This window comes from Amphiura filiformis, chromosome 14, assembly GCF_039555335.1.
Source record: "Amphiura filiformis chromosome 14, Afil_fr2py, whole genome shotgun sequence".
NCBI lineage: Eukaryota > Metazoa > Echinodermata > Ophiuroidea > Amphilepidida > Amphiuridae > Amphiura > Amphiura filiformis.
Genome location: NC_092641.1, coordinates 14,113,398 through 14,134,149, shown reverse-complemented (window position 1 = coordinate 14,134,149; position 20,752 = coordinate 14,113,398). Strand labels below are relative to the sequence as shown.

The 20,752-nt window shown below is 42.8% G+C and overlaps 2 protein-coding genes across 2 annotated transcripts in view; one reads left to right on the top strand and one right to left on the bottom strand.

Annotated features, from left to right (window-relative positions):
* The window catches only part of LOC140169757 (nonsense-mediated mRNA decay factor SMG9-like), a 44,489-nt gene that overhangs the window by 9,857 nt on the left and 13,880 nt on the right, over positions 1-20,752 (top strand). The window lies entirely within an intron of this gene.
* On the bottom strand, positions 823-20,381 carry LOC140169756 (uncharacterized). The gene is made up of 4 exons (XM_072193062.1): positions 20,148-20,381; positions 17,040-17,255; positions 3,826-4,053; positions 823-2,025 (listed from the first exon to the last, which is right to left on the bottom strand). The coding sequence occupies exons 1-4, from the start codon at positions 20,254-20,256 to the stop codon at positions 1,544-1,546; spliced, it is 1,035 nt and encodes a 344-aa protein (XP_072049163.1). The 5' UTR covers positions 20,257-20,381; the 3' UTR covers positions 823-1,543.

Below are 20,752 nucleotides of genomic sequence, written 5' to 3'. Positions count from 1 at the left end.
CATATCTTCAATACTGAAAGGTCAAAATTTTCAATTGATCATCGGCTGTGCATCCCACCTACATACACTTCAAGTATAAATCATCTGATTTATAAAGTTTACTTCAAGTATTGTTAAATATCAAAAATGATTTGCCATAAAATGTGTATTACATTGCGAATTTTGATATCATCAGGACATTCTTCGTATTCAGAATGCAATTCGATATGTCTGATGTGCTCTAATGTCCCACAATAAATAATGTCCAAACGTTCATACCCCACCCTTAATTCCTGCAAAGTATTCGTCAGGTGTATTACATAGTGACGGATGTTAAACTTCGCCAGAAAAAAGTTTTTGAGTTAGACGCGATCAAAGAGTATGCCAATTTGTGATCAACCATAGCAGAACACTAACAAGTAAAATCCTCCAAAAGTTGCTGTATTTTAAAAAACTAGTATCTAAAGTATCTTGAAACATCTAACACATGAAGAATTAGTCACTATTAAATCAGTAAAATGATTGCAAAGTTATACGTCAGTATGTAAAAACATGAAAAAAACATCCATTGAATATCTGCTCTACGTAAACTTTTTTGGTTTATACCCAGTTATCAACATCCGTCAAGAAATCATGTAGGTTTCAATGAACAATATTGAATTACGTACGTTGAAATTGAACAATCATGTTTTTACATAGTGATGGATGCTGGAGATACGCCATACAATTTAGCTGTTTTTTCGAGTAAACGGCATTTTACATAGTGACAGATCTTAGATACGTCACTATGTAAAACGTCGGGTAATGTCATATATCAACATCCGTCATTTGCATAATAATATGCAAACTTGAGCTTCAAATCTTGGTAATATTATACTACTCACTATTTAAAATACATTGGCCAATTTTCATAAAAATGACAAAAATCAACATCCGTCACTATGTAATGCACCCGAGCTATTTATTTTGTAGAATTTGAAGATATGTTAATTCGAATCAACTTTGATCAATTCAAATGGGTTTTGTTGTTGCATACCCCCCCCGTTCAAAATTGAGCAAAATTTTTATGCATGTGTTCTTTTAAATCTGATAGACACCAAAATTAATCTTATTTTGGCTAATACGAGAGGTGGTCAAAAATTGTTTTGGTCACAGTATAAAGTAACTCTGGTACCGTATGGTTATATGTGAGACAGTTTGGCAACTCTGGGGGAATTTTGCCTGATACCTGACTGAGATTCAACAAATAAAAAAACCGAGCGGCAATTTTTAAAACAATTACCATACCTTAACCTCCATAACTTATAATAGAGAATTTAGACAGCTATATTTTTCAGTTGAAATTCACACACCCATATCATAGATATTAAATCTTCCGCACAGGGAGTGAGTGCGAATTTCAGATGGGGTTACCTGAATAGATGACTCCATTTGGAATCTATACTCCCTCTGTGAGAGATTAAGGTAATGTCTTCCATAGGGGTGTATGGATTTCAACTGTAGGAATAGCGCAATCATACTCCTCCTCCATTTTGAAGCTTGATGCAATCAGTTGTATGATTTCCTATATAGTGCAAACTACACATGTGAGTTCCGCTCCGTCGATGTATGGACCACATGGCAAATTACCAGCATCACATCGACTTTCAACTGGAAAAAACACCGCCCCATCCTCATCGGCGGCGCTAGAACCTGTCCCTATGTCTGGGTGTTGGTCAACACATACAAACTCAGTACTAGGGTAATCATACCTTGCTGCCATCAAATAACCCCAATATTCAGGAGTCCAAGAGTCAGGACATGTCATCATTGCTGGTATCATCACATGGCTTGCACGATTATCTGCTCGACAAACTGCACAGGATACCTCGTGCTCGTGATTGCTTGATAACGGTCCGAAGCTATGGATTTCGTATTCAGCAGAATAGACATATGCCCTATACTTGTTTTTACCTGCGTCATAGTCTGCATATGCTGGAATCTCTGGTAGACAGAGAAAATTAGCACCACTGCCTGATTGGTCAAAATACTTGCCTCCAGCAATGCCTGTTGTATTAAATAAAGAAAGAAAACTAGTCACATATGTGGCCGTACACCACGAATGAGCCGTAAAGTCGGCAAATTGTATTCTGAGTTACAGTGTACATTGTAGGTAGTATATAGTTTGATCAGCTCCTAATAGGCGGGAAATGTTAGGCTTTTACCACTACGCCGAAAAGTAGACCCATGTTAAGAGTGTTATAGTTTATCTGCCTGGTCTATATTTTATGTGTTAAAGTAGACAAAGTATAGGACTTGACTTAATAATTCGTAATGGTCCTGGCGAGATGTCGCAAGAAAATTTTCAAAATAAAATACTTTGATATTAATCCGCGATGTTATAAGGCCCGCCGATTACAAGCTGATCAAAGTATAGAGGTTGTATTCATAGGTACCTCAATTTGGTGCAACATGTATTGCATTTTGATAGTGCCAGTCAAAACACCTTTTAACCCAATCAATAATCCTATTGCTGAAGATATTAAGTTTCTACTTATGGCTATAGAATTCTTAAATAGCTCTAGTCTTTGTTTGCTTTGGCTAAATCCTGTTCAAGTGATGGGTTACAAAGCATTGTATTTTGTCGACTAGGTATGTATAACCAACAATTAACAATGAGAGGACATTCCTGAACCTGGTTGACTTTGGGATGATTTGAAATGACCGCCAATTATGACTGTTTGATATTTATTACCAGCAATGTGGAAAAAGATGTAGAACCGAAAAAAGGGTACCATTTTGTTCAAGGAGCAGAGCTCAACAAACCATAACCCCGCTTCTGGATATCATTTGAAGTCAAATGATATACCATTCTAAAGCTTATGATATATATTTTCTAAACACAAAATAAAACAAAATTGACCGGGCCGACTTTACGGCTCATTTGTGGTGTACGGTCACATATATATTAGCACTCATCAGGACTGGAGAACATTTTCCCGGAACTGCAATCCCAGTCAAAATTGTTGGAACACTTTACCATGGGTACTGTATTCGTTCCAATAACCGCCCATGCCCCAATAAGCGCCCACCCAGCAACTTTGCAACAAACACAATATGAAATTATTAACCGCCCATCCAATGTTGTCAAAATACTTCCAGTAAGCTTACCTGTCGAGTGAATTTACATGCATCAAAAGTATCCTAAATGTGCACCAAAATTAAATTATGACGCTATTTCATAGTGGGCAGATGTATAGATATTAAAAATACTTCTTAATAACCACCTGCAAATGCCTTTAAAAGGCCAAGTTTGAGGATTTTCTAACTCAAAATCGTATTTTCCGGCGGCGGCCATCTTTACTTAATTTTTTAGTGCCCCCTCAAAAACATTGTCAATATAATAATTATATAGACACACTTCGTGAGGGCGCACTATGAGTAACTAAATACTTTCAGACGGTGATTGATGACTAAAAACAATGTAAAAAATAAGCGCCCACCCAAAATGACTTTGTTAAGCGCCCTGGGCGCTTATTGGAATGAATACGGTACTTCAAATGTCCCCTATTCTTCTCGATCAATGTTGGCAGTTGGTTTTTTTGGTCATGCACCCCTAATGGGACAGGGGAGGGTTGTACATGTAGTAGTAGGGAAGGGTTCAGACTTCACACCAAAGAAAGCGAAATTTTAGTATGTCAAGTATAACAGGAAAAAGATTTAAAACAGTCCTACTCACTAACTACAAGTGTTCCAACTAGTGCCCCCCGAGTCCACTTTTTTTTCAAAATCAGCCTCGCTGCAACCTGTTGAAAATACATTTAAAAATATCAGTTTAAAAATATCAATACATTCATTGGAACCCACCTTTGTAGACCAGAGTAGCATTTGCTGAACAGTCAGTTCTACCCCATCTTACATACACTGCACCACCTGAGCTGTCATGGCTTGGTGGTGGTGTTTGTGTTGGCTGCGATGAACTTTCACCATCAGAACAATTGACTGGTTGGCAGGATGTTGAGTCTTGAGGTATCTCTGTTGTCACCCTGGTTGTCTGGCTTGGGCTAACCCCAGCATGCTGGTTGGTAGATGCATCTGAAGAATAAAAAGACATTTGTGACTGTCCACCACAAACCGCTCGTAAAGTCGGCAAATTGTATTCTGAGCTACAGTGCAAAATGTGCATTAAGCTTGTATTCATATGTACCTCAAGTTGGTGCGACATGTTTCTCATTTCTTTAGTGCCAGCCAAACACCTATAAACCAATCATTAATCCTATTGTTGAAGAGGATAATAAGCTTCTACGTATGTATGGAATTCTTAAATAGCTCTAGTCTTTGTTTGCTTTGGCTAAATCCTGTTCAAGTGGTGGGATTTAATAATTAACAATGAGAGGACATTCCTGAACCTTGTTGACTTGGGTATGATTTGAAATGACCACCAATTATGACTGTTTGATATTTATTACGAGCCACTGTCTGTAAGATTCAGACTCTTGTGATTCAAGTGCATCATAAATTAAAAAAAAAAAATAGGATGATGCAACATTGTTCCAAGAAAATAACCCCAAAGTTTTAGCTTCCTCGCTCATTTCGTTTGACCGCAAAAAATTAATGAAATTTTGGCCCCCAAAACATCGTTAAATGGTTTATCATTTAGCAATGACTACAAAATTGTGCGCCAACATTGGCCCAGTAAATAGAAAACAGTTTTTGAATCCTTCTATGGGTGTCATTACAATTACACAAAAAAATGGTTGGGTTACCATTGGCGCTGAAGCGTAATAAACAAGTTTAAAATATTAGTGAAAAGCGCCCTCGTGTTGTTTTCTGTGGCTTGAAACTTGTTGCGCCATTAAGCACCCATATAAAAAGCAAGCTGAAATGGATAAGCTAATTATTTAGAAGCAAATGCAATTGCAAAATTGATGGGTGCTCATTGGCGCTAGAAGAAAATTGGGGTCAAAGGTCAAATTTTCTTATTTTGTGCCATTTTCACGCCTCATTAATTTTGTGCGCCAAGGTCAAAGAACATTAAAAGTGGTGTTCAGTAGTAAAGAAACTATAACTCTAATAAAAGAAACAGAAACAAGCTTGGGTCCTGTTGGTTTAGTATTTTTATGATCATCCTAAAGCCTAGTAAATAGTAAATAATAGACCAAATAGGGGTTTCATCAATATTCAAGCATCCACAACAGGGCGTGCCAACAGGTACCCATGGTGTTTTTACTTCATTCACCATATTTAAGTGCTGTTATTTACATTCATGTAGAAATTAGTTTGGGCTCATGTTGGCGCAAGGATATTTTAGGGGTCAAAGGTTAATCCAAAACCATAAAATGCTGCTTTATGATAGTTCGTGCAACCAATATGCAATCTTCAAGCATCCACTACTAGATGTGCCAAAGAGTACCCATAATGTTTTTACTTCAATCAGTTTATCTAAGTGCTGTTAATTGCATTTATGTAGAAATTAGTATGGGTTCATGTTGGCGCAAGGATATTTTTAAGGTCAAATGGTTAATCCAAAACCATAAAATGCTACTGACTCAGTACACCGGTCGATCTTACCGTTTCCGATGTTGATTAAGATACTTCTTGCATCGATCCCGAGATGCGGAAAAACCAATAGTCATTTTGTCCCACATAAATGAATAAATAACAAAAACCCCGATCCCCGGTGGACTCACCCAAAAGGTGACGTCACACCATATGATCGTCCCTTATCCTCCTTGGTCTCCGACTGACACAGACGTGCCTATCGATTGTTCATAGCAGCACTGTGTATCAATTTCTCGACCAAAGGCGAGATATACGGTTGTAGTTTCACACCTTAGGTAAAACCAAACCGGTATTGTTCGGCTGAGGATAGTTTTGACGGCATTTTCTGGCGAAAAAGTGACAAACAACGATCCACAACTTAGCTACATATCGTGCCTCCGTTTGTATACGGGACACACGAGCAATTCAAAATGGCGCTCGTTGGCGCCATTCATTTTGTTTCCCACGTAAAACAACCATTGCAGCCTGTAAGTTACAATAGATGTTTGTACATACACATTGTATTTCATGTACGGTAGGTTATTGTTGCTATGTTAGGGTGATTACTCTATCGTTATGTCTTCATTACCGTCCAATAAAGGCGAGTTAATCAGATATTCATACGGTGGGGATTGGTAGGGACCCGTCTGACATTTTAGTAATAAAGTTAGCCAGTCCTTACTTTACCACTAACGTTAGCGACCAGCCTCCGTGCTCAGGTTTGCTTACTGGGCTTGAGTCGCGTGTTGGGGGGTAGTGCCCCCTCCCTTTCTCCTCGCTTCGCCTCGGCCCTGTCGGGCTTGCCCTTCCCTGGTGACGGAGCGGGACCCACACCCGCTCTGTTTCACCCACAGGGAGTGCTCACGATCTTCTAGATGTCTTTCTTTTGCTTAGGACTCTCCGAGTTCCAGCTTGACGATTGGGATAGGCTCCGTCATCGCCATAAGACGAAGAAGAAATCTACCAAGGGCACTGGTAAGGTCGATCGGTGGATTCTGCTGTGACAGCCCCTATGGGTCATGGCAGGTCTGCTTAAGGGGCTCCGGTCCCCGGACAAGCAGGCGGTTCCTTGAGGGACGGCTAAGCGTCCAAAGGCTCAGCAGCCAGCGAAAGCACTGACTATACGTCGGAGCAAAGTAGCAGGCAGCAGAGCGGTAACCACCAGCGAAAACCCTAGCGGGTTTTGCAGCAGGAGGATACCAGTCGATACGGTAGATTCTGCTGTGACAGCCCCTATGGGTCATGGCAGGTCTGCTTAAGGGGCTCCGGTCCCGGACAAGCAGGCGGTTCCTTCGGGACTGCTAAGCGTCCAAAGGCTCAGCAGCCAGCGAAAGCACTGACTATCGTCGGAGCAAAGTAGCAGGCAGCAGAGCGGTAACCACCAGCGAAAACCCTAGCGGGTTTTGTAGCAGGAGGATACCAGTCCTCTAGCGAAAATCCTCACGGGTTTTTAGCAGGAGGACACCCGTCTGTTGCAGGCATATCTACGGGCTCAAACAGCCACAGTAGTAGCCAGCGACGGGCAGCATGCAAGGGTACCCCGGGCCTGCCTGGGTTGAACCCTAGCATGCATGGGTTCAGCAGAGACGATACCGCGGCTAACGCTGTGGGTGTAGTCTTAGCAGAACCAACTGGGGTTGTCACACGGCAGCGTTCCATGGCGGGACCGCCGAGTGATACCCTGGGCCCTAGAATAGCTGCTGGCTGTCCACAGGGACTGGCTGGCGATTATTCAGGGGTTGGGCTCGCAGTCTCTCACGGGACAGCGACCCAGGTGCATTCGGTGGCAGCTACAAAGGCGAGCTACGGCTTGACTTCAGTGGTAGCCGCTATGCACCCGCCCATAGCTGCCGTGAGTGGTCCGCCACACACAGCGACCTTGGGCGAAGCTCTAGAGGGTACAGTAAGTAGCTTGAACAGCCTAGCTGATCAACAACCCACTTATGTCCTCGAGAGCCAGCGGAGCGTGGGTGATCCATTACTGTCAATGGGTCAATTACCCTCTCTTGATCGATCACTGTCAAATCAACAGGGCATAGCTCCATTGATTGACGCTGCCTATTCAGGTGGCGAGGTGATTGATCGGGGGTATGCACGCTCAGCTACCCGTGGTACTAGGCAAGCTCCCTCTAGCCAAGGGACAGCCGGTACAGCGGGGTACCCATACACGCGGCTTGATCCCCTTGCGGGGAACGCAGTGAGGCATGGGTACAGTGGTACACAGCCGGAGCCCTCACGGGCACCTACGCTGGAACCACGCATACAGCGGTACACAACCGGAACCCTCACGGGTACCCATGCTAGTACCGCGCGGTACCACGCCAGCACACAGCTTGATCCCCCAAACAGGGAACGCGGTGTGGCGAGGGTACAGCGGTCCACAGTTGGGAACCCTCACGGGTACCCACGCTGATACCGCACCGGTACGCGCAGCACCGCTTTAGTCGCCACAGTCTCTGTGGCAACAAGGGGGAGGCGGTGCTGGTACTGCAGTACCATGGGGTTACCCTGGTGGCGGATCCTTTCAGGGTCAGCTGCCGGCTGGGTATGCCCGTGGTACCCGCCGCAGGGTGTTTCTTCCACGGCCTAGCACCGTGGCAAGTGTCGCCTAGCGATGGCCACGCAGTCCCAACATCAGCTGTTGACCAGGCCAGCCGGCATGGGGCTCACCCAGATCTTGATCAGGGTAGGCCCGTGCTGCTAGCGCTAGGACGACGGCTGCGAGAGCATGCGGACCCAGTGGTGCCATGGCGGATACCTCAGGGTCTTGCGGGAGTACTCCCTCTTCTGCTGGCAGGTAGTCGGCGAGCCACACAGTGGTTATGCCTTCTTACCCGCTTTCAGATGCCCGTCCTCAGTTACCGTCATCATCGGAGCATGATCACGGATACTGTGGGCGAGGGAAAGGAGTCGGAAGCTGAGTCCGGTAGTGACATCACTACAATCTCCTTCCCCGCTGCCCGCCGAGGGGAGCAACAGCACTGATCTTCCTCCGGACACCCCCTAAGGGGGAGTCCATGGAGGAGGACCAGGGGATCCTTTCAGTAGGATGCTCAGCTGCTGCTTCCTCACAGGGGACGCCTGCACTCTCATTCCCGGCAAACCTCACGGGTAGATATCGTAGGGCTGTCGAGCTCGGTAGAGCTATGACGCCGCGTGCTTGCACGCTTCCTCTGCGTGTAACAGCGGAGGACCACGGGACCTACCTGAGGGGATCCGAGAGGGACCCAGATGTCGTCAAGCGTATCACGCTCAGACAACATCTGAGCTCTTCCGCGAGGTGAGCCTATTAGCGGTGCTAACAGCTAGCCTCAACGAGAGCTCCATGGGCCTAGCCCATAGGGTGTCCACTCAGCGCCGGGGGGAGGGGCCTGCCACTCCAATCGCTCAACGCGATGGAAAGGCAGGGTCCTTTTTCTCTTTGGATGCTTCTGCGCTACGGTGGAGGACCGTGCAAAAAAGCTACCAACGGGAGCACTCTGAAGAGGTCGGAAACTGCCCTTACCATGGGTAGGAGCTCCGACTTCAGCAGGCCGTGCACCACCAACAGTACCCGAGCCCACTACCTCTGCAGCACCCATTTCTGGGAGGCGCAAGGGTAGCACAGGAACAGCTGGCAAGCCCCGCAGAAGAGCAAGCGCTCTTCCAAGGGAAGCTAGGCAGAGCATTCCTGGGGGCTCAGCGGTTTTTCCACAGGGGATCTCCCAGTGGACGACCGCTTATGGCTTTCGCCCAGAGGTGGGAAACCATCTCTTTGAGCGCCTGGGTATGGTCAGTGGTGAGTGGGGGTTACAGACTGGCAACCCAGTCTCCCCACATTCGTCTGCACATTTCAGAGGTCCACAGTAGTGCCGTCAGACGGCCCCCAGCGTCGGGCACTACTGACAGGGATCACACAGCTTCTCACGGCGGGCGATTGTCCCGGTCTACCCCCGTTCTACGGGTGATCTTGGAGCCATTGGCTCCAAGGAAGACAGCGGCGACGGGAGCCCCATCCGGAACCGCAGGCTGTTGAACACGTTCTTCAGGCCCAAGAGGTTCAGAATGGGGACTCTCGCCTCGGTGCTAGCCTGCCCCATCAGGGGCATGGGAACAACAGCGCTAGATCTCTCGGGCGCCTATCTGCATATGCCAATCGCCTCTCAAGATCGGAGGCATGTGCGCTTCTAGGTACAGGATCAAAATTACCAGTTTGATACCGGCCATCCGGCCTGTCCATCTCTCCCAGGGTGTTTAACACTCTTGGTCAGAGCGGTGGCAGCGTACCTGAAGCACAGGGGTGTCAACATCAGTTGCTACCTGGACGTTTGGCTCATATACGGGACGCACTCCACTGAAGACTACGGGTCTCATGGGGTTGATAGTCCGTGGGTGCGGGACCCTGGATTTTTGATCAGCTCAAAAAGTCCAGCGTGGTCCCGACGCATGAACACCACTATTTGTAGGGGCCCAGATCACCCCCACGGAGGGGTTCGCGTGCTCTCACCCGAGCGGGTGGCGAACATGGTGCGGTGTGCCTGACTCTTGGCCGAGTCTCGGGCAAAACCCGCTGTGGCATGGATGAAGGTGGTAGGCCTAATGGCCAGTATGGTAGACCTCGTACTGTACTGCCGTTTCTCGTTAGGCTTACCCAACTACACCTTCTAGCCTGCTTGCAGGCCCAGTCGTCACCAATATCCCTCGCGGTTCCGTTGTCGGAGATCGCGCGAGAGGAACTCTGGTGGTGGACCCATCAGCCCAATTTGACCCAGGGTGTCAGGTTTCCTGCACCCCGGTATGTCACGTGTGACGACCATAGCGTCAAAAGCGGGCTGGGGGTCCACATCCACGGAGACTCCGTCTCGGGCCTATGGGGGCCATAGAGACAGAGTTTCACATCAACCTCCTCGCTTACGAGGAGGTGATCGTGGAATCACATACCGTTGTCCTGACGGATAACACAACCGTGGTAGCCTACCCCAACAGACAAGGGGACTCCGGGCCACCACGATTGAGCCTGCATGCACGACACCTGATAGGGTGGTGCAAGTTCAGGCAGATTACGATGAGAGCGATACACGTCGCGGGCGTCACCAGCATCCTCGCGCACAATCTGTCACGAGGAAGGGTGTCGGGACCAGCAGAATGGTCCCTTGCTCCGCAGGTCGCTCAGACGATCTTCAAGGGGATGTACCACCCCTCGAAAGATCTGTTCGCATCTCATCGCAATCATCCACTGCCGGTGTACTGCTCAAGGGTCGCGGTCCACCAGGCTTCCCCCCTCGACGCTCTGTCCATAGACTGGGGAGGGATGACAGCTTATGCAGTCCCTCCGATCTCACTACTCATGAGGGTGGTGGCCAAGATCGGGTGGGAAGACTGCATTGTCATTCTGCTAGCGGCAAGGCCGCTGGCACTCCCAGTACCAGATCTACTCCGGATGCCCGGAGCGGAGGTACCAGTCTATCACTAGAGCACCTGCAGTTAGCTGCATGGCCCTTACCAGGAACACGCAGCGGAGGGATACTTTTCATCAGAAGCTGTTTTTCTCATTGCGGGGCTGACGGAAGTCTACCCTCCGTGCGTATAGCCAGAGTCTGGCTCCATACTACGCTTGGTGCAATGAGACAAATAGCTCTCCGCTAGAGCCTCTGTGCTGCTAGTTCCGGAGTTTCTGACAGAAAAGTTCCAAGCAAGACTTCAGCGGGCCACTGGGGCCAGCTATAAGTCAGCTGTCCTCTCCATTCACCGAGGTTTCGAGGGGAATTAGACTATCATAGCCGATGGTTACCATATTAGTCTCACGCCTCGACGGTATGTTCAACGAGTGTCTACCAAAAAGGAAAGTGATCCTCCTAAGGGATCCCAACACAGTCTTAGATTACTTTAAGGGTCACCCTTTTGACCTTCCGTCCAAAGCGGCGCTTAAATCGTAACTCTCAAGATGGCTTTCGGTTTGGCGTTGGCTTCGGGGCGGCGGTGCTGAGTTGCACACGGTCTCGAGGTTAGCTTCCGTGTTCACAAACACTGGAGCGACACTGTTTCGGCGCTCTGTTCTCGTGACTACTTCTGAGCAGGCGCGGTGCATACCGACATTCGTCCCTCTCCAATCCCCAGGGTTGGGCAAGGTTCGGCTGAAGCCAAAGATAGGCTGGGGTGTCCGATAAGGCGCTGCAGCACTATTTCTTCCGAACACAAGCCTTGCGAGGGACTCACGACCGCATTCATCACCCTTACAGAGCCTTTCGGTCCAGCCGCTGTCGCAAAGGCTGGTCCAGGTGTTGGGGGGGTCCGGGGGATCGCGAAGGTTTCGCGTCCCACGACCCACTCGACACGAGCTATCTCATCATTTTGGGTATACCGTTCGGTTGTCCCTTGAGGAGATCTAGCAGGCGGTGTCCCGGAAGCCACCTTCGCCCTTCTCTACGATACTTCCGTTTACGTTAGTAATCAGAGACGGGCGGGAGGTTTACCGGGACATTGTTCGGCGATCATAATACGGTGGTGTACGGTACCAGGTTTTCAGACTATACAGAATACTCAGCATGGTAAGAACCAGTGTCGCTATTCTTAACCACCAAACTTATTAAGTAAGGAGGTTTATGTCTGTGATCGCGTGGTCTTTTTGTTTCCCGACCGTTGGGGGAAAATATTTTCTGACCTCGCGAAAACCATCGTTACCCGCTCCCGATCCCTGATCAGATGCTGACCAATCTTGTACCTACATCCGTCGGTTACTTGCTAGATCGATCTTTCAGATGTTGATGCAAGAAGTATCTTAATCAACATCGGAAGCGGTAAGATCGACCGGTGTACTGAGTCTAGTCCCAAACAGAAATGTTTGGTAGACTCATAACCGTGCGATCTTACCTTTCCGATGTTGATTATCCCGACCCCGCCACCCCTACAAGTTTGGTCCGGTAGGGGATCCCAAGTCGGATAAGGGATTTATCATATGGTGTGACGTCACCTTTTGGGTGAGTCCACCGGGGATCGGGGGTTTTGTTATTTATTCATTTATGTGGGACAAAATGACTATTGGTTTTCCGCATCTCGGGATCGATGCAAGAAGTATCTTAATCAACATCGGAAAGGTAAGATCGCACCGGTTATGAGTCTACCAAACATTTCTGTTTGGGACTATTTTGATAGTTCCTGCAACTAATACGCAATCTTCAAGCGTCAACTACTAGATGTGCCAAAAAGTACCCATACTGTTTTTACTTCAATCAGTTTATCTAAGTGCTGTTACTTGCATTTATGTAGAAATTTATTTGGGTTCATGTTGGCGCAAGGATATTTTAAGGGTCAAAGGTCAATCCTAAAGTCAAGAGCAATTTTTTTGCCAGTTTGTGCAACTGTGAAAATTTCTACCACAAATGGAGTGTATTGTTGTTGAAGTCATAACAAATTGGATGCTCATGGCACAGTGATATTTAAGAATATAACACTTTAATTTTGTTGAATGCAGAATGTGTATAAATCGAAACTTTTACCCTGCATTTTCAGATCATGTGACCATCCACAACAAACCAAGTTGAAGGTACACATTTTAAGTTTTCATGGTTTACAAAAATATTTAGGAACTCAAAAATATTATAAGCCTGCACATGTTATAAGTATATTGATTCATTGCAGTCAAAATGCAATATTGATCTTCATATATAATAATAATAAGCTTGTAACTTCTGCATTTTAAATAAAAATGCAGAAGTTTGTCACATACTTGTAATATTTGGCTCTTTAAATATTCACAATCATATGTCAATATTATCCCAAGGACTTTTATGAAAAAATGTAATAAATCGAATTGGCAAAGGTTATAGGTAGTGAAAAAATTATGGGATCTTGTTGTCATTGAAATTACCAACACTCAAAGAATGCAATTTGTCATATTTTGAGTTTTTTGTATTGACCTTTGACCCTCAGAATATCATTGCGCCAACATAAGCCCAAACATATTCCTACAGATATGCAAGTAACAGCACTTGGATAAACTAAATGAAGTTATAACACCATGGGTACTTGTTGGCGCATCGAGAAATGGATACTTGAAGATTGCATATTGGTCGCACAAACTAACATAAAAGTAGCATTTTGTGATTTTGAAGTGACCTTTTGACCCTTAAAATATCCTTGCGCCAACATGAGCCCACAGCTATTTCCACAGAAATGCAAGCAACAGCACTTGAATAAACTAACTAAAGTTAAAACACCATGGGTACTTGTTGGCACATCTAGTAGAGGACGCTTAAAGTTCGCATATAGTACGGCATGGCATATTATTTACTGTTTACTTGCCTTAAGGTTATACAAAGAAACGTATAAAAAACGTATAAAAGACGTATAAAGTTGTTCTCTAAAACAGAGTTTTCTCAGTAATCAAATATCGCAGCAAGTGAAATGTTGGTGCATTGGATGTAGCTTAACATTTTTCTTGTGTGTTTATACAAATTTTTAGAATAAATTTGAAAATCCTTTGTTTAAAGCCGTTTTACGCATCATGTTCACAAGATCAAAAACGCGTTCCATGACGTTTTTTTTCAAATGTGCGCCTCGTATAAAACCACGCCGAGTGATTGTTTTCTTCTTTTTTTGCATTGTACTACAAATCGATTAAAGAAATAATGTTGCCATGGGGAAGAACCAAATACAGTACCGATTAAATTTTAAAAGCCCGTTTTGGGGGAACATTTTCGAGAATCCTGCCTGAGAAAAAACTGTTTTGTGAAATTATCGATATCTTGATTACGGGACGTTAATTTAGACATCTGAATACCTACATTATTTCTCAACATTCTGCCAATTGCTATCCCATTTGATTTTCACTCCAAATTGAAGCTAGTATGGCAAAAAACGAGGTTTTTCCTCCATCAGTTCGTTCAAAATTTCAGCGCCGACATGCTTGTTTATTCTAAGAGCCATTGTGCGGACGCGATTGTAATCAAGTAATTGCGTCATATTAAAGTTATATATCCGGTTCGAGAACAAGCAATTGCGTAAGTTGATGTATAGCCGAGTGGATAGAGCGTTAGACTGGGAATCTGTTGTGAACTTTTTTTGTGGGTTCGAGTCCCCGTGAGGCTGAATTTCCTTTTTATTTCTCTTTTCTCATTTTTTACTTCCTTTCTTTCCTCTTTTCTTTCTCCTTATCTTTTTTCAATTTTTTTCCATTTCTTTCTTTCTTTCTTTTTCGTTCTTTTTCTTTCTCTCTCTCTTTCTTTCTCTTTTCTCTATTTCTTTATTCTTTCTTGCTCCTTTCTTTTTAGTTTTATTTGATTGATTCGCTGACTGCAGTGAATCATGATTGATTGTTGTTCACTTTATATAATTCAGAAATTTGTAGGCCTGCTAAAGTCTGTCTCGTTGTTCTTCCCAAATTCGATTTGCAAATTGCTTTTTGATATTTTTGTTGATGTTATTGTTGTACCCTATTACATTGTAATCAGGGGAATAGCAGCATTGATTTATTTCATCAAAGATATCAAGGCTATAAATTCAAAATCAACACATTTTCCAGGGCGTAGCTTGACGAAGTGCCCCAATCAATTTAAAATTTTTTAAATCCTTATGAAAATTGCCGAAAACGGCTTGTGCCCCCCCCGGCATCCGACCCGGCATGCCGCCCCTCATGACCCCCCCACCACCACCGACCCCCCCCCACCGACTCACGAGCTCCGGGCAGGAGCTAAGTTTCATGTCTTGACCGTGGATCGATATTCTATTGTAAGTAGGCCTACATCCATGATCCCAGTGTACACGCTTGTTCATTTTCTGCATGGCTGTTTCTGTTATGAACTTACACCCCTCTGATATCAAGCGCATGAAAAACTCTCGGCTAACCTTAAGATGATATTTAGAAAATCATAAAAAATACTAAACCAACAGGACCCAAGCTTTTTACTGCTTCTTCTAGTAGAGTTACAGTTTGTTTACCACTGAACACCACTTTTTCTGTTCTTCGACCTTGGCGCATGAAATTAACGAGGCGTGAAAATGGCTCAAAATTGGAAAATTTGACCTTTGACCTCCATTTTCTTCTTGCATAACGAGCACCCATCAATTTTGCATTTGCATTTGATTCTAAATAATTAGTTTATCCATTTCAACTTGCTTTTTTCATGGGTGTTTAATGGCGCAATGAGTTTTAAGCCACATAAAACAGCACGAGGGCGCTTTTCACTAATATTTTAATCTTGATTATTACGACGCGCCAATGCTAACCCAACCATGTTTTTGTGTCATTGTAATGATACCCATAAAAGGATTCAAAAAATGTTTTCTTTTCACTGGGCCAGCGTTGGCGCACAATTTTCTAGTGGCTGCTAATTGATAAACCATTTAACGATGTTTATGAGGCCAAAATTTTAATGATTTTTTTCGGACAAACAAAATGAGCGAGGAAGCTAAAATTTTTGGGGTAGTTTCTGGGACTGATGTTGTATCATCCTATTTTTTTAAAAGAAAATCCATGACGCACTTGAATCACAAAGTCCCAATTCGGTCCCATTCTTACCGACAATGGCTGTTTAAACCAGACATATCCACTTCTGGATATATTTTGAAGTCGAATGATATATTATTTTAAAGCTTATGATATATATTTTGTAAACAGGAAATAAAACAAAATTGACTGGAGGCCGACTTTACAAGCGTTTCGTGGTGGACGGTCACATATATGGGATGACATTAACCCTCACCATCAGGACATGACTGGTGGACAGGTTATTGAGTCTTGAGGTATCTCTGTTGTCGGTGTGGTTGTCTCGCTTTGGCTTTTCAGAGTAGGCGTGCTGTGGGATTGAGCTATGCTATGGGCTTGAAAGGCATAATGTACGATCTTATGATATGAAATTAGTTCATTTTTTTAACCTGATTTTTTAGCATACTTGTAATGTTTACACATGTCCCAACTAACTTCTACCTAAATGGAATTAGCCAAATTTGTTGTGTTTGTAAGTCAACAGACAGTCAAGTTTATGACATTAAAATCATAATTTTTTGTAAAATTATGACTTTATGTCGTCCTATAGAACTACATGTTAAATGGCCAAAATAACCAGTAGGCTTTCTTTCACTTTACCTTGTGATTTCATGGACATAAACACTTCCCTACAGTTATTACTAGTATTATTTCATCATTTTGAGTGTGGAATAACAATTTTAAAAGTTGAAGGAAATCGTCAGTGTCCGAATTGAGAAAATAAACGAGGTTGTCCCATGGACAACCTAATTTCTGGTTGTCCACCAAAGTTTTCGGTTGTCCGTAAGCTGCCACAATCTGAAACAACTACATGTGACCAATAAAGTGGAGTGAGTGTGGTCAATTTATGAACAATTACTCTTAAATATTTAACAATATATTAGTTGTGTCAGGTTTAGGCAAACTAACATGCTGAAAAGGTGTCTTTTGGCTGTAGATCTTTGGTTGTCCGCCGACAACTAGAGCATTATTTTCGGTTGTCCGTGCATGTTTTGGTTGTCCGTTCGCCCGAACTAGAAATCGTACATTAAGGCTTTAAAACATGTATAGGCCTATGCAATTGGTGAATCATATTTACCATTTTCCTTGAGCTTGTTGATTTCACCCTTCATTTGCATCACAGACTGCACTGACCATGCCAGGCAAATGATGGAAATAAGCAGGCTGATGACTGACATGATGATGGCACAGTACAAGATAACATTCTTTGATGGTGTTGCCACGGCTACCGGTACCATCCTGTTTGAAGATGTATTTGGAGGGGTTCCATCTTTAGCTTCAGCTTGCAATGGAACTATTAAAACAAACATTTTAACATTTATTGTAAAATCATCCAAATCCCTTACTAAATGATTGTGAAGAGGGGGTACATATATGCACAATGGTATTTTATTTTAATTATATTTATATGTGACCGTACATGGCGAATGAGCCGTAAAATCCTCCCCCGGTCAATTTTGTTTTATTTCGTGTTTAGAAAATATACATCATAAGCTTTAAAATTTTATATTATTTGACTTCAAACGATATCCAGAAGCGGGGTTATGGTTTGTTGAACTTTGCTCCTTCAACAAAATGGTAGCTTTTTTTGTTTCTACATGTGTCTCTTTTTCCACATTGCTGGCAATAAATATCAAACAGTCATAATCAGGATAATTGGTGGTCATTTCAAATCATCTCCAAGTCAACGAGGTTCAAGAAAGTTCTCTCATTGTTAATTTTTGGTTATACATTGCCTATACAAAATACAATGCCTGGTAACCCACCACTTGAACAGGATTTAGCCAAAGCAAACAAAGACCAGAGCTATTAAAAATTCTATAGCCATCTAAGCTTAACAAGGACATACGTAGTAAGAATGTGTGGCAGGTCCTCTGTATTACACATATCCTTGGTGTGTCAGTGTTTTGTTAGTTGGATGATCCTGTACAAATGTATAGGCAAAGGACATTTTTCAGGAAATTCTTTGCCATTTCAGGATTTGTTGACAACACTGAATGGCATCTCTGCATTAAACATATTGAGGACACTTTCTGTAATTTTTTTTGTGTGTGTATAAGATGCAATTTTACCAAGCAACTGCGTACGGTATATCTAATGTGGACGGTATATCTAATGCATGATAGAGGACGTATGTATTAATGCATTTTGTGTGCAATCATGGTTGTTGGCAGACCTGCGAAACTGAGGATGGACCCCCTTTGTGGCGTGGTCTACGGTTTAAAATGTGAAATGTCATGTGCCTGTCCTCGTTTGTTGGAAAACACACTCCCACACACCACACACCCCTTGTACTGTGTATCGATTGGGAACGCTTTGCTAAAAACAATCAAAAATGGAGACACAATTCTAGCCTAAACCCCAATAAATGGGGACATTTGTGTGTCAACTGGGGACAATTGTGTGCGAAAATACACAAAACTTGTTTAAAACCTAGAATCGTGTACATGTCCTACACCCTCTTTCAACCAGGGAGGGGGCATTGAATTAATGCCATTTTTGGTACTTTTAGCCATTGGGATGCAGGGGGAGAAGTCTCTGGTCTCTATAACTGGGAACATCCCTGGTAGTCAGATGTACCCATTAGATGTGAAAAACTTGCAGTGCTTTGCCAAGTCCAAAAAAAGCCATAAAGATGAGTTTTTTCAAAAAGATTTCTAACTGTCTTTGTAACATAATATGGCAGTTGGTCTATATCATGTAATATTTGGTTTTGAATAAATGTGTTATGTTTCGCTGCATTTAGCCAGCCAGAATAGGTTAAATTTCACATTTTTACCCTGAAATTGACTGAGAACTGCATAAAACTAAGAATAAGCTGTTACCATGGCAACAAGCAAAAATGACAAACAATGCTGGTTACTACATAACAGGCTACTAGAGTACTTCAACCCCCAAGGTATAAAGCAAAATCTATTCATAACATTTGCCAACCCTGGTGAACCTGAATTAATATTGTTTTATTGTGTAATTTTTTCTTGCTTTGAACTCTGCAGTAATGTGTTTTAATAGTACAGTATATAAATTAGCTACATTTATTTAAATGGGGCTTCAACTTCATCAATACTTCTGTTTTCTTCCTTTTTTGCCAAATGTTTCATTTCATAAATACCAAATGACAATGACTTATCCAGCACTTTTAAGCAATATATAAACAATTTAAATTTTTTTACACTTTTGCTTGAATCACTGAATGGGACTTTTAATGTTATATTCAAGTGGAAGTGTATTTGAGCTTTAAACTTAAGTGAACTTCGAGTCTACTAAAAGTGTATTAGTGCGAGCTTTAAACTTACGGCTTTCATAAAAATATTGTATTGTTAGAAGTTAAATCCCATTACTTCCATACACATCACAAACTGTGATGAAAATGCAATATGACAGGGTTTGAGATCTGAACCGGGTTTAACTGGAAAAAGGAGAAAAATTAGAGAAATATAGTTTTTAGACCCAAATTTTGTGTATAATTCAATTCTGAAGTCATGAATTGGTTCATGCACAGCAGATGTTGGTCATGTGATTGTGCAATAGCAGCGGACCAAAAACTAATAATTTTTCTTTAAAATGGATGTGCAACTTAACTTATTTTGAAAAAAAAAGGTTTTTTTAAAAATGTTATGCAGTTTTAGTGCTATAATTTGGAATACATCTTGGGCATAATCGATCAACTTTTCAAGCCAATCACTTTCACCTGCAAGAAATAAACTGTTGCATGTAAGAAAATAATTCTTACCCAGAAGAAAAAAGATTTTGCATTCTAATGTATTTTTTTGGTATTTTTAGAATTTTTTTTTAATTTCCAAAATTATGTGAGAGGTTTCTCTTTTATTTTGTTAGCAATAAAAATAACAATTTCGATGAAATGAGGGAAAATCAAGTAACATTATTAACACATTCATGCATATCAAAACATTAAATATAGGTCCGATTTTCAGGTGAAATCAATTTCTCCCCTAATTCCCTTTTTGGGGTAAGGGCAAGGGTTTTGGATTTTGGGTTAGGTTAAAGGTTAGTTGGGCTAGGGTAGCTAGTTGGTATACATGTAGTAAGGTTTGGTGGTGGATTAGACTTTGTGTAAGGGTAGGAAAAACATTGAAAAACTTTTTTAAAAAAATTAAAATTTTGCACCACCCCTTAGTGTTAGGGTAATACATATTGCAGAACAATATAAGTAATCCTTACTTACTATATGTATGTTGTACGTCCCCATATGGTTCAATATACACCGGGTCATCGGCCCGGTCATCTGCCCTGTCATCAGCCCGGTCATCAGTTGCAGAAGACATAGTGGACATGGAAATAGTGTTCTATATATCCTTCCAAAACTTATTTTTGATCAATTTGGGTTCCAGCACCATACAATGATCGGTGTCCTGTGTACATTAAGTGAACTCACTTTCAAAATATATTTGTAGGGAAGATTGTACTTGAATTTATTCAGTGTTGTGTTTGCATAACATTTCCTGCCAAAGTCATGAGCACTTCATTGGTTCATTAAACGCTTGCAAGGATTTATAGAATTACCAGCACTATGCCTGTATGCATATGACAGCACACATTCCTTCCAGTGAATATTTGGTATTCATTTAATTTAAATGTATTATTATTATTATTTTATTAAGTGTAAGCCCACAACCAGCACCATGATAGCGATAATGTTTAACTCTGTTAACCCCGTATGACCTTTGACCTAGGACCTTGGTTTGATGACCTTTGACATCGGATGATCTCGACCTTATTTTTGACATGTTCCTCTCAGTATTGATTTTTTTCATGTTCCCCTTTTGGAGA